Genomic DNA, 16,878 nt, shown 5'->3' on the forward strand with positions numbered 1-16,878 from the left:
ATAATATGAAATATTTAATCCGGAAAGGACAAAACAAATGATAATGAATGAACCCAATAGGTTCCATGTAGAACCTTTTTCCTGGTTACAAAGAACACTAAAGGGTTCTTATTATTGAACCCTTAAAAAGGCTTAGATAGAACCTTTTAAGGGTTCCAAATATGTAGCGCTGATAGAACCTTTGAAGGTTCTATAGAACAGTCTACTGGCAGTAAAACACTCTACTAATACTCTAATAAGTTGACATGTAGTTGAAAAATTACTTATAGTTAGTAGAATATCTAGTGGACTATCAAAATAAGTTGAAAACAAAAACTTTCTGGTCACTGTTTCTCCAAACTCATCCGGCATAGGAGAAGAGCTGTTATATCGTTGCAAAAACTATTTCATAAAAGGGGGTAAAATTGTTCCCAATGTGTTTTGGAGAAAAGCATTTATTTCATAATGTGATTTCCCCCCCACTTTCAATTCTTTTACTTCAATAAAAGTTCAGATTTTTGCATTTTTTTTAACTAAAATATCAAAAGGATAAACAATGCAGATTTATTTTTTACAGCCATCTTTGATCATATTAACCAAATAAGTTACCTTATAGTGACTTATATACACGAGCACCTAATAGTGGCCACTGAGACATTATGGTTTCAGTCTCCCCTTCATTCAAAATGACTGACTGGTAATCGCAATAGTGACCTCAAGTGGTGATGTGGATCAAACGTCCTATCTCTGAACTGTGCACTCATATTCTGGGTACAACTGTCTATTACAGTTGAGAAAAAACTATTGTAACGAGAGAATTGGTCAAATGCAAGCCATAACAAACTGCAAACTTTCATAACTTTACATTTTGCACTCTTTTATCCAAAGCGACACAAATAATTTTTAATTTTATTCCTAACTGCATGAAACTCAAATTACATGAGAAAATACCGTTCTCTCTCTGTGCATCTTTCTAAAATATATTCTTAATAGTATAGTTGTCCCCTCTAGAGAATGAATCCTGAACGGAAAAAAACGTTAAAAGGAAATGAATTTGAACTATTATATATATATATATATATATATATATATATATAATAGCTGTCAAACGATTAATTGTGATTAATCGCATCCAAAATAAAAGTTTGTGTTTACATAATAAAATTTGTGTTTACATAATATATGTGGATATATATATATATATATACACACACACACATGCTTGTATATATTTAAGAAATATTTTCATTTATATACTGTATATAGATTTATATATAATTTATATATATATATATATATAAAGATTTTATATTTAAATAATATTTTTTTCTTAAATATACATGCATATGTGTGTATGCACAGAGAACAATATAATAATATAAATAATATTCTAATATAAAACTTTATTAAAGTACCATGTAACGGAACAATTAGATATGACCTTATATATGCAAATAAAAGGCTTGGAGATACAGCATAGGATTAGACGCAACATTTATAGCAGACATGTAGAAGAAAGAACAGACGCAGTCTTTCAGTGAATGAAATGTGGCATTTTACAAACCGTTTCTCTAGCCTGTGATTAAATTCGTCCGGGTTTAACAACAACATGATGTTTTAAGACGGTTATTTTTCAAAAAACGGTCTCAAATGATCCTCTTATGCACATGGAGATGTCACATGACCCTCCATAGGTACAATCAAATCGCCTTTACAGTCTTATATCATCTGAGAAAAGGCATCCTTATAAATCAGGTGCACATCGCCAGTCCATTGTAAACGAGTGTTTTTACACACACTGTGTGTGTGTGTGTGGTCAATCATCTGCAAAAGTGATACGTCCGGGACCCTCGCTCCTCATCCAGCGCCTGTAGCGTTTCCATCGCGAGTCCGTGGCCATCTTCATCTTCATCTCCTCCTCCTGCTCCTCTCGGTAGGCCTTTCACAAACACACAGTATCATCAGTCTGTCTGAGGTCCTAAACACACACATACTAACCACCACACACTCCAGATCACTGATGAAAAACACCTTGACCACTGATTAATCACGTAATTATGAATGTTTCTATACTGAATATTTAATAGGGCTGCTGGGGGATCTGAGTTTTAATCATTTTAAATTATTTACAGAAAAATATGTAAATTTAAAACATGTATGCATGCACAGAAATATACAAGTATATGTGTGTGTGTGTGTATATATATATATATATATATATATATATATATATATATATAAAAGGGCTGTCAAATGATTAATCGCGAATAATAAAATATAATTATTTTGTATATATAAATACACACACATGCTTATATATATATTAAAGAAATATTTTCATGTATATACTGTATATAGATTGATATATAATTTATATTATATAAAATATAAATATTTTATATATAATTATTTTTTGTAAATATACATGCATGTGTGTGTATTTATATATATATATATATACAAAATAATTATACACAGTGCACCCACATATATTATGTAAACATAAAGTTATTTTGGATGCGATTATTCGTTTGACAGCCCTAATAAATATATATATATACATATATATACACACACACACACACACATATATATATATATATATATACACATATACATATACATGTATATATATATATACACATATACATATATATATATATATATATATATATATATATATACACATATATACACATATACACAAATATATATATATATATATATATAAAATACACACACACATGCATGTATATCTAAGAAAAAATATTATTTAAATATAAAATATTTATATTTATATACAATATAAATTATATAGTATATACATGAAAATATTTCTTAAATATATGCAAGCATGTGTGTGTATTTATATATATATATAGAATAATTATACACAGTGCACCCACATATATTAAGTAAACAAAAACTTTTATTTTGGATGCGATTAATCAAGATTAATCATTTGACAGCCCTAATATATATGCATGTGTGTGTATGCATTTTTGTGCATGCATGCATATATGCGTGTGACTGAGCCTAACATGACCAAACATTAATTTCCCAGTGAACTATCCCTTTAAGCCGCCCGAGATGGAAGAAATCTTCTCCAAACCTCATAGTTGTCTTTGATCCAGAGCTGCTGCTTCAGGAAAGTCTCTATCAGGCCGCTGTCCAGACTGTCAAACTGAGCCTGCGACATCTTCATGTTCTTGCGGATGATGTACAGTCTCTCCTCGTGCCCGTACTCCTCCCCACGGATGGAGAAGCGGTAGAACCAGGAGCAGTGCCACGCCACGAAGGTGCACAGATGGTACGGGAACAGAATGATCTTGCACAGCAGGATGTCGGAGACGTTGGGCTTCTGATAGCCACCTTTGATGTCGATCTTGTTCTTGATGATGTCGCGGATGATCTGCTCCTCTTCCTCGCGGATCTCCTCTTTGGATCGCCGGTTCTTCCCCTTCTCTTTGGTTCGGTTCAGGAGCCCTTGCTGCTTGGCCAGTTCGGCGGCCTGGATGCGATATTTGGGAACGGTCATCAGGTAGTTGATGGCTTCTGTGTAGCTACTCCACCAGCTGTAATACTGCAAACAAATGAAAACATCTGTTCTGACAGCTGACTGTATGATCCACATACTAAATATGAATCTACGGCAGGGCTCTTAATCCTCATCCTTTCCTCACCCTAAAATTTTATCTAAAAAAAAAACAGCTTAATTTATTTCATTTTGATAGGGGTTTTTATGCAATTTTTGGGAGATTTTCTAGATTTGATCAATAAATAAATAGTAATGTCAGCACATTCCTCACATTCTTTCAACTTCAATTCAAAATAACTCAATTTCATTCATAACCCTTTGAATTCAACTCAAAATATCGTACATTGGGGGTCTTTGCCGACCTCTTGTGGAGAAACAATTATATAACATGTTATTTCATAACTGGAGCAAATGAGCGGCTCTGCTGGACACTAAATTCATTTTCTCTTCAGTATGCATTCAGTTACACATGTTGACATTATAAAGTATTTTTTTGGTCAAGTTTTAGCATTTTTAGGTTTTTCTATGTGTAGCATTCCTTGCATTCCTAAAGGGGTCAAATTGACCCACAAGGGAAGGATTTTGTACAAACTGGTTTGCGTGTGTTGCCCCTTTAAGACGTTGCCCCTTTAAGACATTGCCGCTTTAAGACTCGTTGCCCGTTTAATTGATGACGCAAAGTGTTCCTGTGAGGAAGAAATGCGAGCTGATCCAAGTTGGAGTGTTATATGTGTGCGTGCATCCTATAAAGTGAGTTAATTCTTGTCATTATACACTTAGGAGAAAGTTCATATTGTAATCTTGTGTATAAGTGTTGTTTGTTGAAGCTATTGAAACTAAATTCGAGTGTTCTATGGTGCCTCTCTAACGATCGTTACATGCATGATCATATTCATATCTGCCGTCGAATTATGCGATCGTTGATCATCATACTGCTGTCATATTTTATGTTGAAATAGATTGTTTTCTTTATTTAATATGTTGGTAGTAAATTGCAAGTATAGGGTTGAGTTGATGGCGATTATAGTTAAATGGCCTATTCTGATGCTAATATTGCTAATCGTGGCACTATTGTATTTAACTCTTATTGCAAGTTATATTCCGCACAGATTGTATCATTGTTTATTGTATTGGATTGTTAGATAATTGGATCTGAAGTCTGTATTTACTTATTGTTATTTCTCTTTGTACAGACCACACACAAACATACTCCAGTAAAGATATGGAAAGAAATAACAGTGGTTGACTGAGTTCCTGGGTTCTGATAGGCCCATCCAGGGCGAGTGTTGCTTATCCTTCAGTCCTTAAGAGATAAAGTCAAATTACCCATTCCAAATCCAACAAATGGTCCTTCGAGCCGGATACACTTCCCTGGATTGAGATGTCAGCCAGTTCTACACCAGTAAACCCATCGGTTCGTCCAAAGCGCCGTCCAGCCTATTTACAAGATTATGAGGTGGATTTCCCACGTTTTCATAGATCAGCTTTACCAGTGAGTATAAGAGAAGCAGCAGTGGAGTCGTCTGATGATGACGATTACTCTCCATCACGTATTAGAGTATCTACAGCGAAACCTCAAAGAGCACAGTTTACCGGCTTTTCTGGCCCTCCGAGGCTGACTGAGCATCATGACCTCCCAAACCCTCTACAGCAGCGAATTTCTACCTCTTCTCGCCAGTCATTACCACAATATCTGAATCGACAGCTACAGTTTGAATCCAATGCAGAGTCCCTTCCACATGGTGATGGATACCAGAGTGATCAGTCAACTGCTAGCTCTATAAAGTTGCAAAGGATCTCAGAGGAGAATGCTAGACTCCATGAAACACAGCAGGCCATTAAAGCTGACCTTGAACGATTTGAGACGGCCAAAGATGAGTTGATTGAGCTTTTAAACAGAGCTTGTAGTCTCCAAAGGCCCTTATCTACTCCTAAGACCCAGTCTAATCGTCCATCAGTTAAATTTCACCATGCCGAGCATTTGAGTGATGAAGACTGGCCAGAGCCTCCTCCACCAATCACGTATGAAGAGCCCGAAGCTATGAATAAGCACAACAAGCAAAGGCTTTACAGCAGTACAAGGGCAATACCAACTTTCAGTTCCCGACTCACTTCAATGGAGAAGTCTATGGATTTTCACCATCCAAGTCAGTATGATGAGCATCTGAGGTATGGTCAATACCCTCCCCAAACGACAAGTCCTCAGTATGTTTATGACCACCCATGGGAATCATTCACACGTCCAAATTCTGAACATCACAGAATGGCATCCTATAATATGGCACCTTCCATGGCATCTATGGAGCTGACTGAGAAATATTACAAAGGACCATGCCCCACCATTCCATTCTTCCGCAACAAAGATCCAAGTGAGTTTGCTCGATTAAAAATGGCCTTAGACAACCTCTTGCCACCTGACAGTACTGAAATGTTCAAATATCAAGTCCTGGTTGACCATCTGAAATTGGACGATGCATGTCTAATAGCAGACTCCTTCTTGCACTCCCCTACACCTTACAGAGACACCATGATGGCCCTCAATGAACGGTTTGGTCAGCCCCACCAGGTAGCATTAAAAAGGATTGCTACTATTCTTGATTCTCCTGATATAAGCCGCAATGACCCCTCAGCCTTTGAAAAGTTCTCCCTTCAAGTGCAGTCTTTAGTTGGTCTTCTAAAGACATTGGGCCAGGCGGGTAGCATTGAGTTGCAGTGTGGGTCGCATGTTGCACGCCTCCTCAGTAAGCTGCCACCTGAAAGACGGGCTGATTTTCGCCGCCACATGTTACACCGGCCTGGGGTGACATACTCATTGATGGATCTGGCCGACTGGCTAAAATATGAATCTTGGTGCCAAAGCTATGATGATCAGTCAGCAAGAGGAGAAAGCCGACCCAAACGAGAGTCTCGGGTAGCTCCATGGTCACGCCGAACCACTGCCACTGTTCTGACTGGGTCTGGGAACAGTGCTGAGGTAGCAAATGCTACATATTCTTCTGATAAGGCTGATGAGAAAGCTAAGAGTAGGCCCTCAGTATATTGTTCTTACTGTCAGAGCTCTGATCATGCATTCAGTCAATGCCCCAAAATTCCAAACCTCACCAGAGATCAGCTCTCAGAATGGATACGTGCCAATAGGAGATGCTGGCGTTGTGGCCTTGCTCATCAGGCTATCCACTGTGGTCTAAAGAAACCATGTCCGCTTTGTCAGAGAAAGCATCTGCGAATCCTCCATGAGGTAAACGAGAGGCCTGTCATAAAGGTATCCAAAACAGAGGCTTGCCTAGTCAGCTCAGCGACACAAATGTTGTACCTGAACAAACCAGTCAGCAGTAATAAGGTTTTACTCAAAATTGTCAGAGTGCTCTTACACCATGGCAACTGCACACTGGACACATTCGCAATCCTTGATGATGGTTCTGAGCGTACGATGCTCCTGCCAGAGGCAGCACAGAAGCTTGGCTTAAGAGGGACACAAGAAAGCTTAGCTCTGAGAACCATCCGTCATGATGTGCAAACCCTTGATGGAGCTTCAGTCTCATTCTCCATTTCTCCATACTCCAATCCGAAGAAGCGATATCTCATATCCAGAGCCTTTACTGCCCCACAGCTTGACCTCGTTGATCATTCTTACCCCATTCCAAAGCTGCAGAAGCAATACAAACACTTGGTTGGACTACCACTGCAGTGTTTTGAAAGGGCGAAACCTCTTGTCCTTGTTGGTGCAGATCAAACACACATAATCTCACCAATTGAGCCAGTAAGACTTGGTCCACCTGGGGGTCCAGCTGCAATAAGAACCAAATTAGGATGGACACTCCAGGGCCCTACCAGCCTTTTGGAGCAGAAACTTGAGCCAAAACAGTGTCTCCACATATCCATTCCTCTCAGCACTACAGAACTGTTCAAGAATGTTGAAAAGCTGTGGCAAGTTGATGTTTTGCCATTTCAGAAGGAAAGAGAGTACACAAGATCCAAGCAGGACCAAAGGGCCATTGAGTTACTGGAAAGCAAGACAGTTCGTGTAGAGGTGGATGGAATACGTCGCTATGCAACACCCTTGTTGCGTAAGTGTGACATGCCATATCTTCATGCTACTATGGAAGCTGTCATGCCACGTCTACGAAGTACTGAGAGGAAACTTGCCAAAAACCCGCCACAAGCTGAAGCTTATTCCTTAGAGATCCAGAAATTGGTTCAGTCCGGAGCCATCAGAAAGCTCCTTCCAGAAGAAATGGAAAGTGATGGTGAATCCTGGTTCATCCCACACCATATGGTGTGCCACAATGGGAAAAATCGTGTGGTGTTTGATTGCTCCTTTCAGTTCAGTGGCCTCAGTTTAAATGATTCACTCCTCGCTGGCCCCACCTTGGGTTCATCACTTCTTGGGGTCTTGCTCAGATTCCGTGAACATGCAGTGGCCATCAGTGCAGACATCCGGGGCATGTTTCATCAGGTCCGCCTTCTTCCAGAAGATAGACCACTTCTTCGGTTTGTCTGGCGTGACTCAAAGGAAAAAGGTCCACCTGATGTCTTTGAATGGCAGGTTCTGCCATTTGGCACAACATGCAGCCCCTGTTGTGCTACGTTCGCTTTACAACAGCACGTGAGAGAACATAGCCAACCTAACGAAGATGTGAGGTTCTCAATCGAACGGTGCTTTTACGTTGACAATTGCTTGCAGAGTTTGTCATCACCAGAGGAGGCTAAGCAATTAGTTGACAAGTTGAGGGATCTGTTAGCTGAAGGAGGCTTCGAGTTGAGACAATGGGCCAGCAATGTGCCATCTGTCATTCACCATCTTCCACGTGAAGCCAGATCGGATGGTCTGGAACTCTGGCTAGCTCATGAAAGGACAGATGTCCAGGAGTCCACGTTGGGTCTTAGCTGGAATTGCCCTGTAGATGTACTGACTTACCGTCACCGTCCCATAAACCATGGCGCTCCCACAATGAGGATTATTTATAAAGTTTTAGCAAGTCAGTACGACCCCTTGGGATATATCCTTCCATTTACTACCAGGGCTAAAGTTCTGGTCCAACAACTTTGGAGCAAGCAGCACAGCTGGGATGACACCCAACTTCCCCAGACTTTAGTCCAGAGCTGGAACGAATGGGAAGGTGAACTTCAGTTTCTTCACAAGATCAGTTTCCCAAGGGCATATGTACCAACTTCAGTAGATCAGACCAGATCTGTTACAGACCTTCATGTGTTTAGTGATGCCTCAGAGAGTTCATATGGAGCAGTCACTTACCTGCGCACCGAAGATCAGCTTGGTAAGATCCATTTGTCATTCATACTGGCACGTTCTAGGGTAGCGCCAAAAAGAGTCCTGTCAATGCCTCGTTTGGAGCTCTGTGCTGCTGTAATCGGTGCTCAGTTGGCAAACCTGTTGGAGAAAGAGTTAACTTTGCCACTTCGCCACACAGTCCTTTGGACAGACTCCACCACTGTGCTGTCCTGGATTCAATCAGAGTCCTGCCATTTTAAAGTCTTCGTTGGGACAAGAGTGGCAGAAATCCACGAGCTCACCAACTTCACTGCCTGGCGATATGTGAATTCAAGTCAGAATCCTGCAGATGACCTCACAAGGGGAAAGACTCTGAAAGAACTTGCCAAGCCTAACAGATGGAGCCAAGGGCCCCCATTCCTGCTCCTTCCACCTGAAAGCTGGCCCACAAACCCTACAGAGCGCCCTGAGATTGACAAATCTGAGCTTAAGAAATCTGCATTCTGTGGAGTCGTAGCTGTAGAGGAACCAACTGGAAATAAGTACAGGACATGGGCAGAATTAGTAAAGGCTACTGCACAGGAGCTACATGGGGCGGCTGGACAGTCAGGAGAACCTACAGCAAGCATGTATCAAGCAGCAGAGACATGCATCCTCCAGAAGGTGCAAAATGAGAGTTTTCCGGAGGAATTACAACGACTGAAAGCAGGCAAGGCTCTTCAACATAATAGCCGCTTACTCACCCTAGCTGCAGAGTATGACCCGTCTACCAATCTAATACGGGTTGGTGGTAGGCTAAGACGTGCTGAAACATTAGATCCTGCCCTTAAACATCCCATTGTCTTAGAATCTAGACATCCAGCTGTGAAGTTACTCCTCCAGGATTATGATGAAAGACTCTGTCATCCAGGCCCTGATCGGGTATTTGCAGAACTAAGACGACAATTCTGGGTCCTAAGAGGAAGAGCAGCTATCCGCAGCTTACAACATGCCTGTATAAAATGCCAACGTCTGAGAGCCAAGCCTACAATTCCCAAAATGGCAGACCTTCCTTTAGCACGCTTGCGTCTCCACAAGCCAGCCTTTCATTCAACTGGGATGGATTGCTTTGGTCCCTTTCTTGTAAAGATTGGTCGACGAGTAGAAAAGAGGTGGGGAATCCTCTACAAATGTCTTACCACCCGGGCTGTACACATAGACCTTCTGTACAGTTTGGACACTGATTCCTTTCTGATGTCACTTCGGAGGTTTATTGCACGTAGAGGCTCCCCAGTAGAATTACTGTCAGACCAAGGAACAAATTTCCGAGGTGGGGAAAGGGAACTCTGGGAAGCATTTCAGAGTATGTCACCTGAGCTTCAGCAAAGACTTGCACCATTGAAGATTGCATTCCATTTCAATCCTCCTGCAGCACCACACTTTGGGGGAGTTTGGGAGAGGGAGATAAAATCCATTAAATTGGCACTATCTGCGACCATTGGAGCACAAACTGTCTCAGAAGAAGTACTCAGGACTGTGTTAGTTGAAGTGGAGAGCATCCTTAATTCAAAACCCCTTGGGTATGTATCTTCTAATGTGGCTGATCCTGATCCGGTAACGCCCAACCTTCTTCTCATGGGGCGGCTAGATAACTCCCTGCCTGCGGTCATATACCCTAAAGAAGAAGGCTTAAGTAGTCGTCGGTGGAGGCACTCCCAGGTGCTTGCTGACCACTTCTGGTCCTCCTTTATCCGCCATTACCTTCCGAACCTGCAGGTCAGACAGAAATGGCACCGCACCTACCCTAATATAACCACGGGCACGATAGTCATGATAGTGGATCCTCAACAGTCCAGAGCACATTGGCCTATTGGAAGAGTTGTTCAAGTGCACCCCAGCCAAGACTCGCAAGTGAGATCAGTGGACATACAAGTTCAAGGGAAGGTTTATACTAGACCCGTGGCTCGACTGGTGGCATTACCCCCCATCCCAGAAGATATGGAAGAGCCCGACACACCCCCTGCAGCATTGGTAACTAACACGCAACCATCTTGAATTTCAAATTGAACACAATTTGGGGGCGGCTGTACAAACTGGTTTGCGTGTGTTGCCCCTTTAAGACGTTGCCCCTTTAAGACATTGCCGCTTTAAGACTCGTTGCCCGTTTAATTGATGACGCAAAGTGTTCCTGTGAGGAAGAAATGCGAGCTGATCCAAGTTGGAGTGTTATATGTGTGCGTGCATCCTATAAAGTGAGTTAATTCTTGTCATTATACACTTAGGAGAAAGTTCATATTGTAATCTTGTGTATAAGTGTTGTTTGTTGAAGCTATTGAAACTAAATTCGAGTGTTCTATGGTGCCTCTCTAACGATCGTTACATGCATGATCATATTCATATCTGCCGTCGAATTATGCGATCGTTGATCATCATACTGCTGTCATATTTTATGTTGAAATAGATTGTTTTCTTTATTTAATATGTTGGTAGTAAATTGCAAGTATAGGGTTGAGTTGATGGCGATTATAGTTAAATGGCCTATTCTGATGCTAATATTGCTAATCGTGGCACTATTGTATTTAACTCTTATTGCAAGTTATATTCCGCACAGATTGTATCATTGTTTATTGTATTGGATTGTTAGATAATTGGATCTGAAGTCTGTATTTACTTATTGTTATTTCTCTTTGTACAGACCACACACAAACATACTCCAGTAAAGATATGGAAAGAAATAACAGTGGTTGACTGAGTTCCTGGGTTCTGATAGGCCCATCCAGGGCGAGTGTTGCTTATCCTTCAGTCCTTAAGAGATAAAGTCAAATTACCAATTCCAAATCCAACAGATTTGTTACTTTTTTATTATTATTTTAACCACAAAATTCCTCAAATTCATTTAACATTCAAATGGTCTTGGTTTCCTGTTTACACTTCTGGGTCTATACGACCCCAACAATTGATTGAGTAATTGTACAAAAAATATACATTTTTAATCATATAAATAATATATCAATTTTTTTTTTTGTTTGTTTACTACTCATCTATTCATTACTGCTGTGTTTTTGGAGATATGGATACAAAAGTTCTTTATAAAACACATAATTCCTCAACTACACCATCAGCTTGCATATGAAATATTATTTTTTTTATGATACATTGCATTTATGTTCTAGTACTAGGCCTTCATTTCTGAGTAAAAATGTTCAGATTTATGTCGGATTAATTTTTTTTTTGACACATGAAGAAAATATATTTTGTTTTTTGTTTTTCACATTTCCCATTCATTTCAATGTGGAGTCATATTGACCTCGAAGACCAGAAGTGTAAAAAAAAAAAATCATACCTTCAGAACAACCGAATCAAGCCCAGTTTTGTGTGTGTGTGTGTATAGATAGATAATATATGAAAAGTCACAAAATCTTATTCCACTGAGATGAAGGGAACCTTTTTTAGTAAGTAAAAGTCGATTGGGGTCGTATAGACACCATGACCCGATTGAGGGTAAAAAAAAATAATCCGTGGTTCAATATGCGACTTGAACCACACACAAAAAAAAAAAAGAAAGAAAAATATTTTCATTTTTTTGAGGGAAGGATGAGGGTTAAACACCAGTCCTGGAGGTTGTTACCTCTAACATTAGTCAAACAGAAAGTTTAGGTTTGTTTGATTAGAGATAAACCCTGGAAGACAGATGTCCTTCAGAATCAGGACTGAAATATAGCTCTTAGTAAATGATTCAACATGACTCTTCCTCCACTAACACACTAGTAAATAGCATGAGAGTAAGTACAAGGATGACTATTTACATTTCTGGGTGAACTATCCCTTTACAAAAGTTCAAAAGGACAAAACATTTTTTGCCGTAACATTAAACTTCTGCCACACTCACATAGTAATTGCTATTAATGGGACTAGAGAGAATCTTTCTGTAGTGGTTTTGTTGCATCAGATAAGGTCTTTGACTTTGACTAAGACACCAGCTCGGTAACAATTTAACAGGCCAAAATGAAATCAACCATCGGACAAACACAGAGGCGTATTCAACGAAATGAAATCAGACGTCCATTTTGTTGTTGTTGCATTGAATATATCACAATCCTGATTCAAACACCCATTTAATCATATTCCTAGATGACAGGGATTTGGCTGTGTCTATTAAACTTTTGGTTCGAAACATTCAGAGAGAGCAGATGTCATGTTTGGGTATGAAACAGCCTTTACAACCACACAGCATCATCATTTCTGTGATACATTAATACACAGAAGAACTGGGATAAAAGTTTATAGTTCAGATATGAACACTGTTGTCTATGGTAGTGATCAATATAGAGCGAATCACCTTATAAAAGTAAGGTGAAGCTTCAAAAGATGTTTAAAGTACACCGTTACACCAGTAGGTGGCGACAAGCGACTGTTACAAAACGTATTCGCAGTTAAATCATTTATTCAAGTCTTTATGAGTGTCATTGACTCATTCATTCAGGATATGTTCAAAAACGCCAATTCATCCAGTGATAAAACAAGTGAAGCCGTTGAATCATTCATTCACCGCGATTTTAAACTTAGTCTTAGTTCACGATGTAATTACAGAAGAGGCGAGTTTCAAATAGGAAAAATATCGAGTCTTTTTTTTTTAGAGAGATGCTAACAATCTAATCAGATTCAATGGTCTATGCTAAGCTATGCTAAAAGTGCTACCGCCTGAATGGATTCAAAAACGGTCAAACTCAAATGTTTAACTCTAGGGGAGTCTGATTTCCAAAAAAAAGTGGAGTTTTCCTTTAACGTTTTGTCAGAATCTCTAGAATATGACATGTTATTTTGTTCAGTTGTCTATTCACAATCATGATTTCTATTTTGAACCAATAAAAAATGTAATAATACATCAATCCCACCAGGTCTCTAAAAGTTTGGGATCCACAACAATTTTAGTAAAGAGTACCAGTATGTGTGTGTACTGCACTTGTTGCTGTGTTTAATAACAAATTATTAAAAAATGATTACAATTATTATTATTACAAACCCAAATTATTTTGGTTTTCGTCATGAGAGTCTGTAAACGATACACGTAAAATTGGAGTCTCTGAGATTTACAGAATCTAAACTTATTCAGAGCAGCAAAATTAGGAAGATGATGAAGAAACTCGTCAGCATGTTGGCTTTTTCAAGGAAGTGTGTAAGTGAAACAGAAAACAGCTTACCTGAAACAGTGAGATTGCACAAATAGTTACGAGAATCACTATCCTAACGTCTACTTTGGGAGCAAGTCTTCTCCTGTAGTAGGTGTAGTAGTGGCTGTAATATTCCTCCGGGTGGTCCAGCATGTAGTCATAGTCCCTACGTAACTCTTCATCCTGAAAATCACAATATTAGAGATCTTACAGTTTATTTAGCTCAGCTGTTATGACTATAGACTGTGTCTTAAATCTTAAAAGATCAACCACAAATTTCACATCGGGTTGAAGTTGGTCGTATGATTTGCTTCTGAAATTTCACTAACATGACCACAACTTTACTAAGTTGCAGACTTCTGTTTTAAAGGGATAGTTCTCCCAAAAATTTTAACGTCGTCATTAATTACTCGACCTCATGTCGTTTCAAAACCGTAAGACCTTTATTCATTTTTCGAAACACAAATGAAGATCTTTTTGACGAAATCTGAGAGCTTTCTGTGCCTCATTGACAGCTACGCAAATACCACACTTGAAGCTTCAAAAAAATTCATAAAGAGATCATAAAACAAATTTAACGGTTTAGTCAAAATTTTCTGAAGAGAAACGACCGGTTTAAATGATGAACGGATTTCAGCCGTGGTAAACTGAAGCTGCATGTTCGCTTCAAAACCAAACCTCATTGGTTCTTGAGGAAGAGGCTCATAATGAAAATGAACTTCATTGGTTCTCACGCTTAAGCTTGCGTTTAGCTAGTATGCTTTAATATGAATAAAAGTCTGTTCATCAAACAAAGTGACCACGTCGCTTAAGAAAATTTGGACTCAATTCATATGGAATATTTACGTTCTCTTTATTAACTTTTTGTAAACGTCAATGTGGTAGTTTTACGTAGCTGTCAATGGAGGGGCAGAAATCTCTCAGATTTCATTAAAATAATATCTTAATTTGTGTTCCGAAGATATAAAGTCTTATGGGTTTGTAATGAAAACAAGCTGAATGACAATGACAGAATTTTTATTTTTGAGTGAACTATCCCTTTAACTGAATTGTACGCGCAATCGGAATGAAGATGTTAGATTTCTCACGCGCAAATTCAAGACGACTAACAGTTAGCTACATGCAAACAGTCGCTTGTATTCGGGGTTCACGTTACCTTGAGTGTCTCGTAAGCGGTAGCGACGAGCAGAAACTTTTGCTGCGCGGTCTCGCGGGTGTCTCCGGTCTCTCCGGGCTGGTACCGGTCCGGGTGGTATTTTCGGGCCAGCTGGCGGTACGCGCGACCGATCTCCGCTTTACTGGACTCACGCGAAACCCCAAGCACGTCATAGCAACTCTGAGTCCCGCAATACAATCCCTCGATGAGCGCGGTGACCGAAGAAAACCCCAAAATAAACACAAAACAGATCCATAAAGTGAGTCTCAGCTCCACGGACGCGGCCATGTCAGCATTCTGATGCTGCGTCGCACTTTGATGACGCAACCTACACGTGTTTACTGTCTATGGTTGAACACAGAGGTTGACAGAGGTTTTCTGTCCATGGTTGAACACTGTGCAAAAAATCTTTTCCAATATCGTGTCAAATTACTAGTCAAGTCTGTCTTCGTGGTCCTAATTCTCCCTTTCCAATGTTGACTACTCTAATCTAGTTTTTCAAATAATATTAGATCAATTCTTAATTAAACGCAGATATCTTTGACTGATAAAGTTAGTGAGCAAGAATGGAAAGACTTCTGTTTTTTGTTTTTCAAATAAAAAAAAATCTTCTGGGAGGGTTTCTTTCTTTTTAATAACTGCCTGGAACTTTACTATGAACTTTTGGTTTAATGACAGTATTTCCCCCCAGTTGCTTCCTTTTATCATCTATGAAGAAACAATTACTCACTTATTTTGAAATAGTGTAGTGTTTATTGCACAAAATTCATCCCTAAACTTCTGTATTTGGGTAATGCTTTAGATTACAGCCCAGAAAGCAGGCTACTGCGTAATTAAAGCGATTTTACAGCGTAACCTTCGGTAATTATAGTGTACGTATATGACGTACTTACAATAAGGGAACAATATTATATAATAACAATAACAACCAGTAGAAATTAAAAATATATATATATTTATACTGTAAGTATTATAGAACTAAGGGGTATTTATTTTACTATTATGATACAACAATCTCACATTTGGGAGCAATTTAGCAAGAACATACCATTTTGAAATAATGGTGAACCAGTAACGCACTGTATAGGATTCATAAACATTACAGGGTATACATCGATACATTTATAAAGTAATCTTTTTAACAAAAGTGTACTGAAAACAAAAACTATAGCAACTTTTGCTTGCTTGTTGTTACCCTCTTGTTCCATGTTTTTTTTTTCATATTAAGCTTATAATAACTTTATTACTTGCATAATTGTACATTGTTAATTAAATTCAATAGATTAAAAAGTCTATTCTATAAGACTATTCTATGCTATTCTATATTCTATAGATAGCCTATAATACGCTTAGACACTACTGAATTCAAGGCATATTTACCAAATGCCTATATGTATTGGTTAAATAAATCCAAATTAGAGCACCATAATAATTCTAAAAAGCCTGTGCTTTTCTTTTTTTTAATGCTCTAATATTGATTCCCCTTTTCTTAATTGTGAAAGTAACGTTTTTTAATGAGCATTCCTTAACTGTAAAAAAATAATGTTGGTTTAACTTAAAAAAGTAAGTAACCTGGTTGCCTTAAAATTTTAAGTTCATTGAACTGGAAAAATACAATGGAGATTAATTTAACCATCAGAAACTCAAAATTATATGTTATCTGAACTAAATAAATCATTTAAGTTGATTTGACAAAAATGTTAAAATATTGTTGGTTTAACTTAAAAAGTAAGTAACCTGGGTTGCCTTAAAATTTTAAGTTGATTGAACTGGAAAAAGTGAGTTAATACAATGAAGGGGATTAATTTAACCATCAGAAACTCAA

General features: G+C 38.7%; 2 protein-coding genes across 3 annotated transcripts; one reads left to right on the forward strand and one right to left on the reverse strand.

The window, feature by feature from the left end:
- Positions 1-1,362: 1,362 nt before the first annotated feature.
- Positions 1,363-15,636, reverse strand: dnajc25 (DnaJ heat shock protein family (Hsp40) member C25). The gene is made up of 4 exons (XM_039662541.2): positions 15,054-15,636; positions 13,928-14,080; positions 3,092-3,562; positions 1,363-1,918 (listed from the first exon to the last, which is right to left on the reverse strand). The coding sequence occupies exons 1-4, from the start codon at positions 15,339-15,341 to the stop codon at positions 1,796-1,798; spliced, it is 1,035 nt and encodes a 344-aa protein (XP_039518475.1). The 5' UTR covers positions 15,342-15,636; the 3' UTR covers positions 1,363-1,795.
- LOC120480545 (uncharacterized) lies at positions 4,107-11,567 on the forward strand. 2 transcript variants are annotated; one of them, XR_016168208.1, is made up of 2 exons: positions 4,107-10,978; positions 11,422-11,567. XR_016168208.1 is itself a non-coding variant. In XM_089129809.1 (2 exons), the coding sequence occupies exon 2, from the start codon at positions 4,899-4,901 to the stop codon at positions 10,779-10,781; it is 5,883 nt and encodes a 1,960-aa protein (XP_088985935.1). In that variant the 5' UTR covers positions 4,107-4,267; positions 4,711-4,898; the 3' UTR covers positions 10,782-11,567. The 2 variants fall into 2 exon arrangements, 1 of the variants encoding a protein (XP_088985935.1); XM_089129809.1 differs by having other exon boundaries at positions 4,107-4,267; positions 4,711-11,567.
- Positions 15,637-16,878: the final 1,242 nt, after the last annotated feature.

Source organism: Pimephales promelas, chromosome 4, assembly GCF_988280905.1.
Source record: "Pimephales promelas chromosome 4, fPimPro1.hap1.1, whole genome shotgun sequence".
In the NCBI taxonomy this organism is placed as follows: Eukaryota; Metazoa; Chordata; class Actinopteri; order Cypriniformes; family Leuciscidae; genus Pimephales; species Pimephales promelas.